This window comes from Eulemur rufifrons, chromosome 4 (genome assembly GCF_041146395.1).
Source record: "Eulemur rufifrons isolate Redbay chromosome 4, OSU_ERuf_1, whole genome shotgun sequence".
In the NCBI taxonomy this organism is placed as follows: domain Eukaryota; kingdom Metazoa; phylum Chordata; class Mammalia; order Primates; family Lemuridae; genus Eulemur; species Eulemur rufifrons.
Window position 1 is genome coordinate 41,511,697 of NC_090986.1, and position 13,640 is coordinate 41,525,336.

Genomic DNA, 13,640 nt, shown 5'->3' on the forward strand with positions numbered 1-13,640 from the left:
TTTAAGGAAACTCTTTAGTATCTAGAGCAAGAGAAATTGACTCCTAGAGCATATACTCCAAATCTTTTGCCTTTGCCAGGTCCTTGGCTTTCGAAGCCTGAAAGCTCAGAATGGACTCTTTTGTTCTCTGTGTTCTGCTGTGTCATCCATTCCCTGAAGCGAGAAGACGGAATGCCTCAGCCAGCTGCCTGGGCTAGGGGAAGGTCACAGGAAACAATGGGGGAAAACCCTGTTAATATTTCAAAATTCCGTTGAGTCACAAATGCTTGTATTTTGTTTGTCCTCCCCTGTCAGAATTCCATCACAATTTTGGGGAGGCATTCTGTTATTTTCTAGTATTTTCTAATTAGCTGGTGCCTATATTTAGTATGTAACCTGAAATTAGCTAACTAAATCATTTGGTATGTCACCTCTGTGGTATTAAAACTCCCTTCTTAATCTTTAGTTTCTTAAATTCTAATTTGCTATTTATTCAATTCCATTCATTCATTCAACATTTATTAAGTAGCTAGTAAGTGTCATCTACTGTGTTTTCTGCTGGAAGAAAATATAAGACAAAACAAATAATCCCTTTTGTCAAGATACTCTGGGTTGTAGTAGGAACGCAGATAAATTACCCCCAAATTATAAAGAATGTGATGAGGATGGAATGCATGGAAAAGGGGGCGAAGAAGAGAAGGCCATTAACTCTGGCTGGGGCAGTAAGAAATATCTTCACAGAAGAGATGACTCTTGAGTTGGGTCTTGAACAATGAATGGATATTCAAGTAGTTAAGGATGGAGAAAATTCAAGTTTTGGGGCAGTGGGAAGAGACGGCAATCAGGGAGAGCAAGAAGCCGGTGAAACCCCATGAAGACATGAACATGTACTGTAATATGTCTGAGAGTGAAGAGATTGTCTGGATGTGAGAATAGGGGAGTGGGAAGTGGCAAATATAACTAGAAAGGTTTAAGCTTTATGCTTAGGAAATGTACCTTTATTTAGAGATTTTTAAGCAGAGAAGAAAAGTGGATGTGATGGGGGCAGAGAATGGAGGAGGCAGGGAGATAGAGAGAGAGAATGAGAGAGAGCGAGCATACCTGTGCTTGGGAGCAGGGAAACACGGTAAGAAACTACAATAAATCTTTCCAGTCTTACACCGTCACCCCAGCTCAGGCCCTTATATTTCTCATGTGGCATCAACTTTTAAACTAGGATTTAACTGCATCTTACAACTTTTAATTAATATCGATACCATTAATTTAGACTGGGATATTAGAGGAACACTTTATTTATTTATTTAGAGAAAGGGTCTTGCTCTGTTGCCCAGGCTGGAGTGCAGTGGTGTCATCATAGCTCACTGTAACCTCAAACTCTTGGGCTCAAGAGATCCTCCTGTTTTAGCCTCACAAGTAGCTGGGACTACAGGCATGCACCACCATGCTCAGTTAATTTTTAAGAATTTTTTTTTTGTATAGATGGGTCTGGGTATGTTGCCCTGTCTGGTCTCAAACTCCCAGCCTCAAGTGATCCTCTCACTTCGGCCTCCCAAAGTGCTGGGACTACAGGTGTGAGCCACTGTGCCCAGCCAGGAACACTTAACAAGAAAATAAACATTCACTTTTGGACATCATTGGTAGAGGTACCTACAAAACCACTCAGAATAAATTTCCATCAGTTTGTTGGAAATGTTTTTCATGAGCACACTCTTTGGGCCATTTTTCAAGGGGTTAGGTAGGGTTGAGAGTAAAAGGGCTGGGGGCCAGAGGTTGATTTATTGCCTCACTGGTTAGTAAACATTATAGACTTTCATATTCTGTATCACACCTACTAAATATTTTTTAGTTGTATCTTGTCCTCTTATCTTTTTCTAAATTCAAGTGATCAAATATATAAGTGAGTATTTTTTATGTGTACATCATTCTGTAAAGTCTGCAAGTGATACAATGGTTGTAAGGAGCTAATAATTTCAATAGCTTCCCATCTAGTTCATGTATGTACTAAGTCTAATGTATAAATGATTACAAAACCACTTATATAAAACATTGTTAATACATACTAGAGTGTAACAATTTCATTTGATAGGATAGGATAGATTAATAAAAGGTAGGGAACAACCGTATAATCTCAGTGCCTTAACAGAACAAAGTTAATTTTTTTTTTTTTTTTGAGACAGGGTCTCACTCTGCTGCCCAGGCTACAGTGGCATCATCACATCATCATCAGATCATCATAGTTCCCTGTAACCTCAAACTCCTGGGCCAAGCGATCTGCCTGCTTCAGCCTCCCAAGTAGCTGTGACTATAGGTATACGCCCCGGCTAATTTTTTTTTTTTTTTTTGTAGAGACAGGTCTGTCTATGTTGCTCAAGGCTGGTCTGGAACTCCTGGCCTCAAGTGATCCTCCTGCCTTGGCCTCCCAAAGTGGTGGGATTACAGGCGTGAGCCACTGTGCCTGGCCAAAAGTTTCTTTTTTACTTATGAGGAGTCTGCTGTGGGCCTGGGAGATTCTCTAGGACAGCCATCCCAGGTGCGTTGGCTCAGCATTCTGGGCTGCTTTGATCAGGAGGCACCTCCTTAGGTATACATTGTTCCCACTACGACTGCCAGAGGGGAAGAGTGGGCTGGAGAGCAACAGTAAGCTGGGGCCTGGACTCCTGGCAATTAAATGCCTCTACCTAGACCTGACCCACGTCACTTCTGTTCATACTTCACTGTCAAAACAAGTCATAGGATGGTGGCTAACTTCAGGGGGGGCAGGAAAGAGCTATCTTCCCATGCGTCAGGATGCAGGGAGGATCAGATATCAACAAGACAGTTATAAGGCTCATAAACGTATGGTAAAATAAACATCACAGAAACATTACAAGGAAAGGGCAAAGAGCGTTTCAGAGCAGAAAGCAATCACACTTAGCACGACATGGAATAAAAGACAATTCCGCTGTCTTTCTTTCAATAAGCAAAAGTCTGTTCTTTGCTACTTTACTTATTATGCTAGTAGGAACTGGCCTGCTAGGGTTCCACATTCAATCTGAGCCCCTAAGTTGGTTGATTTGGTAGAATCTACAAGACTTCTGTGCTTTCTCCATATCTTTGTTCATTTCTTTCTCGTTTTGTACATCTCAGATATGTAGCCTAAAGAAATGGGATCTGTGTAAGAGAGTTTCTGTGTAGGAGAGGTTCTAGAAGGTGTCGATCTACATTCCAAGAACTTTTCATTGCTTCTTGAAGATGTGGGTCTATTTTGCACAAAGGTTTTCAAAGGAATGTAAACAAATGATTTACTCTAATCAATTAATGTTACCATCTTGAAGCTTAGATGCTTATTAGTAAGAGAGTCATTAGGGTGCCCACCAAAAATTCAGCATAAAACTAATGGTAGTTGGTCATATTTATCTTACATAAATAGGTCCCAGGGCTTTATATAAAGTGAGAGCACCCTTAATACAAAACAAAGAACAAAGAAAAACATGAGTTTTCATTCTTCTCTTAAGCAACTTGGAAGAAAGTCACGAAGGTGTGTTTTTCACATTTATTTTGTGTTTACCACTTACCCAATGCTTACCATTCGGTAAGAGTAAAAAGAGACAATGAGTCCAATTTTCTAAAATGGGAAAAGGAATACTTCTCTGTTTTAAAATTAGAATGGTCAACTTCTCCCTAACATGTTTTTTGAGTTCTTTGGCAACATGCATTACCACATATAAAAGAATAAGAAATCCCTACATTAGCTCTTAACTGGGAACATATAACAAATAAAATATAATTTCTCCATATTTTAAGAAGCTGGTTGAACTAAGAACTGGGAAAAGATATGTCTATTTTAATATAGTCACGCTATATTTTAAAGTGAAAACTGGGATTAAAAATACTTTATCATAATATTGTGATTTAAAAGAAGAGCTTTTTTGATATTATTAGGAAAGAGAATTCAGAAATTAACGTGCTGACTTTAGAAGGAACTGAAACCAAGGGAAAAAAAAAAAAAACATCCCAGCGCCCCATTGCCAGTGGCCCCCTCTCCAGGGGGCAGCAGAGATGCCTGGGAGAAGACTGATCGCAGCAACAGAAGAGAGACTGGGCTGGTCCCAGCAGTGCCCGCCCCAGGCTCAGGACTGCTGCCCCAGGGGCGGGTTGCAGGGGCGGGGGTCGGAGGAAGAGGCAGAGAGGCCACTTCACAGATTAGCTTTCGCAGGCGACGCTCTCCGCCCGCCGGACGGGAGGCGGGGTAGCAGCCCGATTAAAGAAGCTGCGGGGAAGGAAGGAAGGAAGGAGCGAGGGAGGGACGGGAACAGTAGGAGGAGGAGCAGCGAGCTGGGCTGCAGCGGCGGCGGGAGGAGGACAGGCCCCGTGAGGCTACGTTTTGTTTTTGTTATTTTCCTTCGGAATAGTTTTCGGAGGCCCTTCCCGAGGACTGACCGCGCCGCAGCGGGCGGCCCCGACCTTCCAGGTGACAGCCGGTCACCCTGGTAGGAGTCAGCTCCGCCCCAAGTCGCCCCCCTCCCGCCCACAGCCCCGTTCCCCGCCCAGCCTCCCAGTGCCTGCCCGCGGAGAGCGCGGCGGCCGCAGCGGGGTTGCAGCGCCCGAGCAGGCGGTGGCGGGGGCCCTCGGCCTTGTCCTCTGACCCTGCAGACCCGCGGCGGAGAAACGGGGAAATCCGGACCCGAGGCGCGGGCCCGAGAAGGGAGGATGCCCATTTAACCCGTCCTCTGCTGCCCGTCTGGCTGCTGGGCACTCGCCTCAGTGCCCGCCACAGGCGCCTGGGAGCCGCGCCCGGGGAAGTGCCGCATGGGGCAGGGCCGCTGAAGCGCGGAGTTCGGGGTCGCGCCGCTCCAAGGCGGGCGCGGGTGCCCGGTGCAGCACTTGGCACAGTTTCGGCGCGCCTTCAGCGCGGGAGTTGGGGGCGCGGTGCGCCTGGCCGGCCTCCCCGGTGCCCTCGTGAGGCGTGAGTTATGGAGCCGCCTAGCTGCATTCAGGATGAGCCGTTCCCTCACCCCCTGGAGCCCGAGCCGGGCGCTGGGAAGCCGGGCGACAAGCGGTTCCGGCTGTGGTACGTGGGGGGGTCGTGCCTGGACCGCAGGACCACGCTGCCCATGCTGCCCTGGCTCATGGCTGAGATTCGCCGGCGCAGCCAGAAGCCCGAGGCGGGAGGCTGCGGGGCGCCGGCGGCCCGCGAGGTGATCCTGGTGCTCAGCGCACCCTTCCTGCGCTGCGTCCCCGCGCCGGCTGCTGGGGCCTCGGGGGGCACCAGCCCCGCGGCCGCGCAGCCCAACCCGGCCGTGTTCATCTTCGAGCACAAGGCGCAGCACATCTCGCGCTTCATCCACAACAGCCACGACCTCACCTACTTTGCCTACCTGATCAAGGCGCAGCCAGACGACCCCGAGTCGCAGATGGCCTGCCACGTTTTCCGCGCCACAGACCCGAACCAGGCAAGACCCGGGCTCAGAGGCGCGGGGGCGGGCCCGGGCCCTCGGGATGGGGAGCACGGCCAGAGGGGCAGGGACCCCACTTTAAGGACCGACCGTGCCCGGGCTGCTGGCGCGCGCGTTCCACGTGGCGCGCTTGAGCGCCGGCTTGTTCCCCCTCCTGGGACCTTGGAGTGGGAGGGAAGGTGTTCGGGGGCTGGGCGGGCGGCGGGAGCAGACGGCCCGCAAAAGCAGGGAGAGAGAGGGAGACCGAGAGCGGTCCCGGGATGGAGGAGGAGCTGGAGAGTCCGAGGAGGACGCGGGGAGGGGCGCGCGTCCCAGGAGGAGCGCAGTGTCTGGGGTGTGACTGGAGATGGCTTGCCGGGCCTTCGCCGGTGTGTGCGTGGGTGTATGTGCGTGTGTAAGAGGGAACGCGGGAGAAAAAGGTTGGGTTCCTAGAGGCTGCTCACTAGTTCTCGATCTCGGTGGAGTTCTGCACCTTAATCCGTTTGGCAGGTCGCGTCATCGTCACACAACACCTGCAGTTCTCCGGTCTGAGAGGCGATTTCGGAGCGAGGCTTGAGGAAAAGTTGCTAGACATTGTCAGATCGTCAGTAAAGTACGATTCTGCATTTGAATTTTGAGTGGGAAGATGTCCCTTTTTGCAGTTTTTCACACACTTACTGGAGGAAGAATCAATACATAACGTGGGTGATTTAAAAATCAGTGTAGAAGAGGCTTCTAATATTTTTAAAAATGATTTTTTTATTTTGTTTCTGATATTGTTTCTTCAGAGTTTACTAAACCGAAGTGTTGTTACCAGTGAACTTTTACTTACATAAAAACAGATACACTCCTTTTCTAACAGCCAGAGGAAGACTTTACTACAAGTGATTGCGCCTTTGAAAACAGACTTTTTTCCTTTAATGAATAGTTTCCCCCCCATGTCAAAAGCTCCCAAAGTGCTGTTTTAAAAATGGTTATTTAATGTTTGCAGAGTACTTTAGATTCTTTGAAAAAATAGTGTTGTCTAAATAAAAATAAATAAAGTCTCAGGTTGCACCATGTGGCTTTCTTTTGAGAGCTGAGAAATTAATAATAGTCAGATGAGAAAAACATCCTATAAATAAGGCTTTAATTTTTTTCTTGTTTCATAATTCTTGTGTCTGTAATTGAAAGACTGTCCAGTAGCTTTTTCACAAAAGGCCTGTAGCTGAATTGAAGAAAATAAAAGTTCATTGTCTGAGATTTCATCACTTTGTAAAATAGTTTAATATCGTGACAATCAGAACTCCCAATGTGAAGAGAGCAATTCTAATTTGTAACCATTGTTGTATTTATGGCAAAATACTTTACTACAAATTATCTCAAAATCCTCACCATGATTAAATGAATTTAATTTCAGGATCATTTGTTCAAAACTTATTTTTAGCTCTCACATATGTTGAAACTGGAAAGTTTCTGAAAGTTATCACATCTTTATTATATTAAAATTTTCTGATTCTGGTGGTGAAATGGAACGAATTGCATTTTTCCAGGACTTTAAGGAATGTTTCATGACTGTTGATGGTGGTTTATGTTAAAGTTACTTTCTTCAGATCTGATACATGACGCATTATTGCTGGTTTCATTGATGGTCATGTACCTTGTACCTTCAATTCTCAACAAAAGCCATTGTGTGCCTCCTGGACTCACTGGTAAGAGGTCAACTAAAAACATCCTTTTATTTGCCTCCATTATATATTTAGGAGTTCGAGGCTGAATGTGCTATTACTTTACAAATATTAACATATTTAGGCTCATTTTCCTCCTTTCGTCCAGGGGGAGGGGTGGAAACCATATGGCTTTCTGATAAAAGGGAAAAAACCCAACTTTCCTGTTTATTGCCATTCCCCACAAGTCCTTGATCTAAAGATACGAATTCGTATTTGCTCTGAACATGGAGAATCCCTGCCAGAGGCTCACTAATATGAAGGGCCAGATATAGTCTCCCTAGGGATTATCTCTCGCTATTAATCAGGGGTTACAAACCCTGGTACCTCTGAGAGGGTTGAGTAAGGACCATGGAGGACTGGATAGTGGGTGTTCTTTCTCAAGGTGCTACTAGCTCTAGTTGGAAATTGCAAGAATGGTATGCAAGCCTACTGCTGCCGGAGCTGCTGATTTCCCAAGAGAAAGTGGAAATCTGAATTTTTATGTATGACTCCACATTTTAAAGTATTGGCAAATATTTTAAACATTTAAGAATTTTCTCTGGGCCAAACAATACACATCCGAGGGGTGGCTTCAGAGATCCATGGGCTGCTGCCTTTGATCTTTGGTTTAAGTATTTGTTGAATGGATGAGTGCAGTCGTTGACACTGTGTGATATTTGCCACGTTTCCTTTTGAGCATCTGGGTTCACTCGATATGGCTCTTGTAGTAGAGGCAGTTGGGACCATTGTTTTGGAAGAATTTACAAGTAGAATTCCCAAAAGTGATGATTCTGTGGCTAGTTGTGTAAAACGGGTCGGTTCAACATACTATCATCCAGGACTATGCTTCATATAGAATAGGCTCTGGATGGTTCTAGGTACCCTTGAAGTCAGAAGGAAGAAGACCTGCTGTTTGCTTTGTCCTGAGTTCTGCATTTGAAGTGGAGAATTATTTATTTGGACTTAAGATCATTGTTAAGAGGGTCTCCTTAGTGTTTTCTGCAGTCATTGAAGAAAGTCTGGAAGGTAGCCCAGAGCAGTAGGACTGCAAACGTCTCCAAATATACTTGCCTCTGGTTTGTCTCTCATGCCTGTTCCTGTTCTGCAATGGGCCTATCTGTAGGCTGACCATATAATTTATTGTTTGATCTGGGATGACTTTTATTGCCCAAAGGGGCACCACCAATAATTACACAAGCATAACCTGGACAGTTCAGGGCAGACTGGGACATATGGTCACCATAGCTAAATGGCAAAGTTTGTGTTGATGCAGAGCCACGCGGACTTGGAAGATTGTTGCTTCTGAGATAAAAGGATAATATTTTGAAGAATATCTACTCAAGTGTCTTATTCAAGGATGGATCTACATGTGACTTCAGAGCTGGAAGTCCCGTGCTCATAGCTTGAGTCTGTTGTGGGAAGTTGCCACAGTGATGTGCCTTCTGGCTTCCTGCCTCCCTGGTAGGTCAGAGTCAACTTAAGGATGTGTGTCAGAATCACTCAGCCACACTGGCCTGATGTGCAGCCGTTTCTCCCAGGCGGTGGGGGAGAGGTGGAGGTGGGGGTTAAATGTATGCTATCACGGATCTGTCTCTATTTATTCAAGCCTATGTAGTCTTATATAAGAGGAATGTCAACACATTTAGAATATTTCAGGCTAACTTGGATATTTGAACTAGGAAAAGGGCCTAACTATACAAACTATTCTTTAAAATCCCACTGGCATAAAGTGAGTTGTAGACTTAAAACTGGTTGGAGAAGCAAGAATATCTGATTGTCTTCCTAAGATCTGGTGTAGGTCACTAATATTCTGCAAATATTTATTTTTATCTACTCTCAAAAAGAGACTATATAGCATTACCTCAATTTCTATTATTAAAAAGTTGTTTTATATTATATGTATTTCACTGCAATAAAAAATAAAGCAGGTGGTGTTATTGTTTATAAATACTGGAAATTAAAGGTGACTTTAACAGCATGATTATATTTCAGAATTATAGGATGAACAATCATTTAAAAGCAAAAACATGATTGTTATAATTTGTATTGGTTTTGTTTGTGTATCTATTTCTTGAAGCTTATAAGAATGACTTTAAAGAGACTTCACAAATTGTGTTCTTAAAACAAAAAATGAATTAAAAAAATTTAATTTTTAATTATGGCTACATAATAGTTGTGTATATATATAGGGTACATGTGATGTTTTGATGTGGGCATACAATGTGTATGAATCAAACTCAGGTCAACTGGGATAGTCATCACCTCAAGCATTTATCATTTCTTTGTGTTAGGAGCATTCCAATTCCACTCTTAGTTATTTTAAATTATACTATAACTTTTTGTTGACTGTAGTCACTTTGTTGTGTTATCAAACATTGCTCATTCTATCTGTCTATATTTTTGCACCTATTAATCATCCCCACTTTATTCTCCCCCTCCCTGCCACCCTTCCCAACCTTTGGTAACCATCATTCTACTCTCTGTCTCCATGAGATCAATGGTTTTAATATTTAGCTCCCACATAAGAGTGAGAACATGCAAGATTTATCTTTCTGTGCTTGGCTTATTTTACTTAACATAGTGTTCTTCTGTTCCATTGATGATGCAAATGACAGGATTTCATTCTTTTTTAATGGCTGAATAATATTCCATTGTGTATATGTACCAGAATTTCTTTATCCATTCATCTGTTGATGGACACTTAGGTTGATTCCAAATCTTGGCTATTGTGAACAGTGCTGCAATAAACATGGGAGTGCAGATGTCTTTTTGATATACTAATTTCCTTTCTTTTGGATATACACCTAGCAGCGGGATTCCTGGTTCATATGTAGTACTATTTTTAGTTTTTTAAGGGAACCTCCATACTGTTCTTCATAATGTTTGCACTAATTTACACTCCCACCAACAGTGTATGAGGGTTCCCCTTTCTCCACAATCCTTGCTGGCATTTGTTATCACCTGTCTTTTTGATAAAAGCCATTTAACAAATGACTTTAATGTCAGTTTTTTCCAGCTATCAGTTCTCTGAATCTGCAGTTTTGTTGTTCCTCTTGAAAATATTTAATATTGTTTGAGCTTTATTTAGGTAACTGGTTTTCAACTTAATTTTTGTCAATATATTTTAACAAAGTCATTTCTCAGTTCTTTGTAGTTGATGATCAGTGTCTTTGGGGATATACTATTCATACATAATAAGATAGAAAGAGAAATCTGGAAGTTTTCACCTCTCTCTGCTTTCTAGTAGTTTGTACTAGGGACAGGTAGATTTATCTCTTTTATTTGCTATAATCATTTTTTTCTCTCTCCTCCCCCTAGTCTGAGGTGGAAGTTAATTTACCTTGGCTCTGTGGTAGAATCTTGACTGCAATATCTGAGGGAAAAGTACAGACATGTGCCCAGAGGCTCCCAGCTGCAAGGGAATGTGTTATGATGTGAGCCTTATGCTGGAATCTACCCTCAGTTTCCAGTTCTAAGAAGTTCCCTGGTGATGCTCCAACTACTGGTGTTAAAACAAAAGTACATATTGACATAACTATATCCAAGCATGCATTCAGCATTAAATATTATCTTACAAACTTAATAAGCATATTTAACTGTGGAGGTAAATATGAGTAGGAAAAAGTAATAGCATAAAATTTTATAAGACTGACAAAAGTCTGTGTGATTGTTAGGCTAGTAAAGCTGAACTCTGGTGTTTCTTTTACTTGGTGTTTTTAGGAATGGCAGGAAAATAAACTATAACTCAACAGTATTTAAAACCCTTATACTTTTAGCTTAGAATTAAAAAATCATTAGGATATGTACTTAAGAACAGGTACAGCCATGTATTTGAATATATTTTATTGAATTATAAAGTACATAAATGTTATAAGGTATTACAAAGTATAAATGATAAGTTATTAAACTATGCTCATAACATATGAAGTATATAATTAAATAATGTAAAGTATAAAATTATAAAATATAAAAATAATGCATCTTACCTTCATTATAAAATACACATAATAAAGCCAGAAACATTGGCACTAAATGATGCTGTCTTCATTACCTTGGGTAAAAGAGGAAAGAACAGAGATGGCTGTAATATGTAAATGTTAAAGTTAGGTACAGCCCCATGACCTGATGGGCTGCTGTATGGTTTTGCAGGAGTTCAAGTAAAGTGATTAAAAAAAAAAAAAAAAAATCACAGAGTCCTTAGTAGCATCATCATGCTGAACCTGTGCTGTAGTTACCTTGTTTTGAAAATGAACATCTCTCATCACACTGAGTTTAGGTTGTTAGTATAAATGTTACTGGTTTTATACTTTTGTTTGTGGTTATTTTGTAAATTGGTTTTGGTGTTAAGTGTTGTTTAAAAGTTAGAGCTATAAGAATATGAAATTTATATCTAGTTTTTTGTGAACATTTATTAGGTTGGTGCAAAAGTAATTGTGGATTTAGCATTGTTGAAATTTGCAGTTTGATATTGGAAATATTCTTAAATGTGGTTATGTTATACATCATTTTAATGTGCATCTCTCGCTTTATGTTTTTTTGCTAATGACTTATTACTTGCTGTTTATTTTATATTTATTTTAGAGTATGGAAATGATGTTAGACAAAAAGCAAATTCAAGCAATTTTCTTATTCGTGTTCAAAATGGGTTGTAAAGCAGCAGAGACAACTCGCAACATCAACAATGCATTTGGCCCAGGAACTACTAATGAACATGCAGTGCATTGGTGGGTCAAGAAGTCTTGCAAAGGAGATGAGAGCCTTGAAAACGAGGAGCACGGTGGCCAGCCAGTGGAAGTTAATAATGACCAATTAAGAGCAATCATCGAAGCTGATCCTCTACAACTACAGGAGAAGTCGCCACAGAACTCAACATCAGCCATTCTATGGTCATTCGACATTTGAAACAAATTGGAAAGGTGAAAAAGCTCAATAAGTGGTTGCCTCATGAGCTGACTGAAAATCAAAAAAATAGTTTTGAAATGTGTTCTCTTCTTGTATGCAATGACAACAAACCATTTCTCGATCAGATTGTGATGTGCAATGAAAAGTGGATTTTGTACGACAACCAGCAACCCAGTATAAGCTCCAAAGCACTTCCCAAAGCCAAACTTGTACCACAAAACGTCACGGTCACTGTTTAGTGGGCTGCTGCCAGTCTGATCCACTGTAGCTTTTGAATCCCAGCGAAACCATGACATCTGAGAAGTATGCTCAGCAAATCAATGCGATGCACGGAAAACTGCAATGCCTGCAGCCGGCTTTGGTCAACAGATAGGGGCCAGTTCTTCTCCATGACAACACCTGACCGCGTGTTGCACCACCAGTGCTTCAGAAGTTGAATGAATTGGGCTGCCAAGTTTTGCCTCATCTGCCATATTCACTTGACTTCTCCTCAGCCGACTACCACTTTTTCAAGCATCTCTACAACTTTTTGCAGGGAAAATGCTTCCACAACCAGTAAGATGCAGAAATGCTTTCCGAGAGTTCCTCGAATCCTGAAGCACAGCTTTTTATGCTACAGGAATAAACAAACTTATTTCTTCTTGGCAAAAATGTCTTGATTTTAATGGTTCCTATTTTGATTAATAAAGATGTGTTTGAGCCTAGTTATAATGATTTAAAATTCACGGTCTGAAACCGCAATTACTTTTGCACCAACCTAATACATAATAGTAAAACAATTATGTTACTATCTTAATTTACCTTTAAAAATGTCTTTCATACCTATGATTGCATGACAGAAAAAGGACAAAATATGGGATTAAAATTTTGGTTGGTTTAATTTCATATAATCTTGACGTAGGGTTGTGCAGCTGCACCAAGAGGGTATCGGGGCTAGTATTAATTTTTTAAGTTACTGATCTCTTCCAAGTTCTATTTCTTGCAAGATGTTGGGGTTGGAAAGAGGATCTCCAAGTAATGGAATCTTCCTGACTAAAAATAGAAGCCTAAATTTGCTGCCCTAGTTCTTTTATTTTGTGATGCTCTTAGCCAGTTGAATAGCCTTCACGTTTAACTTTTGTGAATTTTCACACGAATTTCTAAAATTCTCAAAGTTAGAACCATAGAACCATTGTACTATCAATATTATATAACTTGTGAGTAGTTTATTATCAATTTCAGATTTTAGGTCAAACACAGTCCTTCTGGTTGAACAAAGTCAGTAATCTTTTGTATCTCACAATTGTATCTTTTGTATATTGAAATTGTATCTTCATATACATTTTAGTAATAAAATGTGTAATCTGAACAAGTACATTTATGGCTTAAGATCTTTTGCAAATCAATAAGCAAATTGTTTTCAGGCCCCAGATGTCCGCAAGTTGTTTCAGCTTGCTTCTTGCCTTGGTTTCACCATTTAATTCCCATTGGCTGGGCAGAGATTTTCCTAGGTTTACCTGAATTAAACTGATGGCCTTCTTGTTTGGTTCTCCAGATATTTCTTGCTCCTAGGTTTCCAGTAGTAAGTTCCTTGGGATACCAGTGGGTTTATCTCATATTCTGTGTCGAACCTCCCTGATCTTGCTGCTCCCTTTGAAGATCACACCTGTTGCCTTAC

At 41.8% G+C, this 13,640-nt stretch overlaps 1 protein-coding gene across 5 annotated transcripts in view; it reads left to right on the forward strand.

Moving 5' to 3' along the window:
* Window positions 1-4,515: 4,515 nt before the first annotated feature.
* The window catches only part of TBC1D4 (TBC1 domain family member 4), a 177,931-nt gene continuing 168,806 nt past the window's right edge, over window positions 4,516-13,640 (forward strand). For 2 of the 5 annotated variants that reach the window (XM_069467148.1, XM_069467151.1), the window contains exon 1: window positions 4,517-5,411. In XM_069467148.1, coding sequence (XP_069323249.1) covers window positions 4,932-5,411 — 480 coding nt within the window. In that variant the 5' untranslated portion in view covers window positions 4,517-4,931. Of the gene's footprint in view, window positions 5,412-13,640 lie in introns of all 5 variants that reach the window. The other 3 variants (XM_069467150.1, XM_069467149.1, XM_069467147.1) reach the window with 2 other exon arrangements.